Raw genomic sequence first — 2,440 nt, 5'->3', positions numbered from 1 at the left:
TCTTCTTCTTCTTCTTCTAGTACAACCTTACGCATCCAAGCTTTCAACCTTGGAACGATTGAATTCTGACATAAGCATGTACCGCATAATTATGAGATCATATTAGGAACAGTATACGATTCAGGTATAAGTTATTTTCTCATGAGTAACAGTCAAGCAAATGACAGACATATCATGTTAAATTCTAGGTTTTCAAAATTATACCTTGAAAAGTACCGCTGTTCCAGCTCCTGAAACAGCAAGAAACCCTACAGCAAGAAGCGCATGAGACCAGTGGAATCGAGAGAATGTCCCCATTTTTGAAATGCTTCCTGCAGGTGCAACTGGTCCAGGCTGCAGAGTTTGTGTCGGGGCTTGCGATTGAATATTTGATGAAGATTTTAGTTGCCCATCTGCTATCAATGTGGGAGCGGAGAGATAGGAACATATTAGGCAGGTCAAGTCCGAATAGTTAAGACAGGGTGAGAATCTCAATCAAACATTAAAATTTGTTACCCTGATTAGTGGCAACTGGCTCTGAAGCTGTAACAGCTGGGGTTGGATCCTGTAATTTACAGAAACCAGTAAGGCCATACACTTACCTTCCCCGCTCATAATCACCCACCAGGGTACAAATAGATGCACACTTCACATAATTTGTTTATCGAGATTGGGAATGAGGAAGTGTTACTTACTGGAACACGACGGAAGGCTTCATCTATCTCCTCTTTTGTGAGTCCCTTCCTTTCAAGAAATGATCTTCTATAAATCACTGGAGATCCCCTAACTTTAGGATGTGAAAGAAACTTTACAGCATTTTGCACTTGATCCTCTCTAATTGGTTCTGAGTTCACAAATACAGAAGTTGGAGAACTCTCCTTTGCAGTCTCTGCCTTGGCATTTTGACGATCATCTACTGCTGCTTGTGAAACCTGTGAAACTGTAGTTCAAATTGGAAACTATTATCATCGGCAGCCAGATTTTGACACAAGCATATCTGGGAAGACGGAGGAACAGGCTGATTACAATTTCTATGTTACTTCCATCAGCTAGTAGCATTCGCTCTACAGGCCAAGTTGATAAATATAAAAGATGGCTCAAATTGGATAATATGCAAACATCTCATGCATATTGTTGGTACACAGAACATATCAGAACAGAAGACAAGTACTATGGATGGTGGATAGGAAGCACCAAACTGGTAATATCTCAAGTTTTAAGAGCACTTAAAAATACAATTTTTTAATACATAAAACTGATTAGCGATAAAAAGCACCTTCTTTAGAACAGTTCTTGCCTCAAAAATAAGCAAAAAGAAAAAACAAAAGGCGGGAATCATTCATCAGAAATGAAATATTTTGGAAGCAATTTAAAGTCAACTGTGCAGAAGCTTAAATTCTGTGGGTTTTCAAGACTATAAATTGAGAATGTAACTGATAACTGGTTTCATAAAATTGGCATCAGAAATCAATTTGGCAACCAAGTGCACTTAACACTTATCATTCTCACAAAATGTACAGATATTGAAACCTTGATGTGGCAAATGCAGGTTCATTATAACAATTTCTTCATTAATTCATTGAATAATGCTATTTAGTCCATTAAATTTCTTTAGATTATTGGCCATCTTAAATGCAGAAATGAGTTACATTTAAGAATCGAAGAAGGCACCACATTTAACTTTTCCAGTTACGACCTAGCCTTGTCTCAAAATTTTAATGAATTAAAAAAATCCACTTTTTGCACATATAAACATACTCCATAAAACTGGTTTTGCCTCTGTTTACCAAGGTGGACTTTAAATAAACACCAAACTAGTCAGTTACACAGAACTTTATGTGCAGGTTCTCTTGTAATAATCAACATAAAAAATAGGATAAATGCCATAAAATACTTATTGGGTTATGGAAAGAAAGCGATCAAACTGCAAACATACTTATAATCAGTATAATTAGCAAATCACGTATTTCTCATTGATATACACTATACTAAATTAACTAGAATTTCCTTCTACTAAAATGCAGCATATCTAGCTAAGCTTAAAAACTTTACTTATAAACGCATATATTTATAAGTATATAAGTAATTTTTTGTTTGGCAAAATTAGTACAAGCAAGATACATATATTTAAAGTATATTAAGTGAAAGTAAGAAAGAAGTAATTGAAAAGTTATTAACCTTTACTTATTTTAAACCTGGAAAAGCATACATGGTCCGTTAATTGAGTCAGAATTACAATTATTCGCGCTTAATTAATTTTCATATTTTTGCACTTTCCCAAAACAAAAACATACATTACAGCATAAAATAAGAAAAAGAAAACTTTAATTTCACCAATAAAGATAGAATTAAAGAGAATACAAACCTAGGTTTTGGGGCTTTTCATCTATGGGATTTGGCGGAGAATCAGATTGACTCGCCATCTACTGTTCACCTCTTTTTCCCGCACGGGAAAAAAAAA

The 2,440-nt window shown here is 34.9% G+C and overlaps 1 protein-coding gene across 1 annotated transcript; it reads right to left on the bottom strand.

Moving 5' to 3' along the window:
• Nucleotides 1-2: 2 nt before the first annotated feature.
• Nucleotides 3-2,424, bottom strand: LOC111389271 (peroxisomal membrane protein PEX14-like; the record flags this gene model as incomplete). The annotated part of the gene is made up of 5 exons (XM_023014185.1): nt 2,345-2,424; nt 675-919; nt 496-544; nt 205-392; nt 3-65 (listed from the first exon to the last, which is right to left on the bottom strand). Coding segments are annotated over exons 1-5 (603 nt in total), but the record flags the coding sequence as incomplete, so codon positions are not given.
• Between the last annotated feature and the right edge of the window lie 16 nt (nt 2,425-2,440).

This window comes from Olea europaea, unplaced genomic scaffold, assembly GCF_002742605.1.
Source record: "Olea europaea var. sylvestris unplaced genomic scaffold, O_europaea_v1 scaffold5737, whole genome shotgun sequence".
NCBI classification, from domain to species: domain Eukaryota; kingdom Viridiplantae; phylum Streptophyta; class Magnoliopsida; order Lamiales; family Oleaceae; genus Olea; species Olea europaea.
This window is presented reverse-complemented; position numbering and strand designations above follow the sequence as displayed.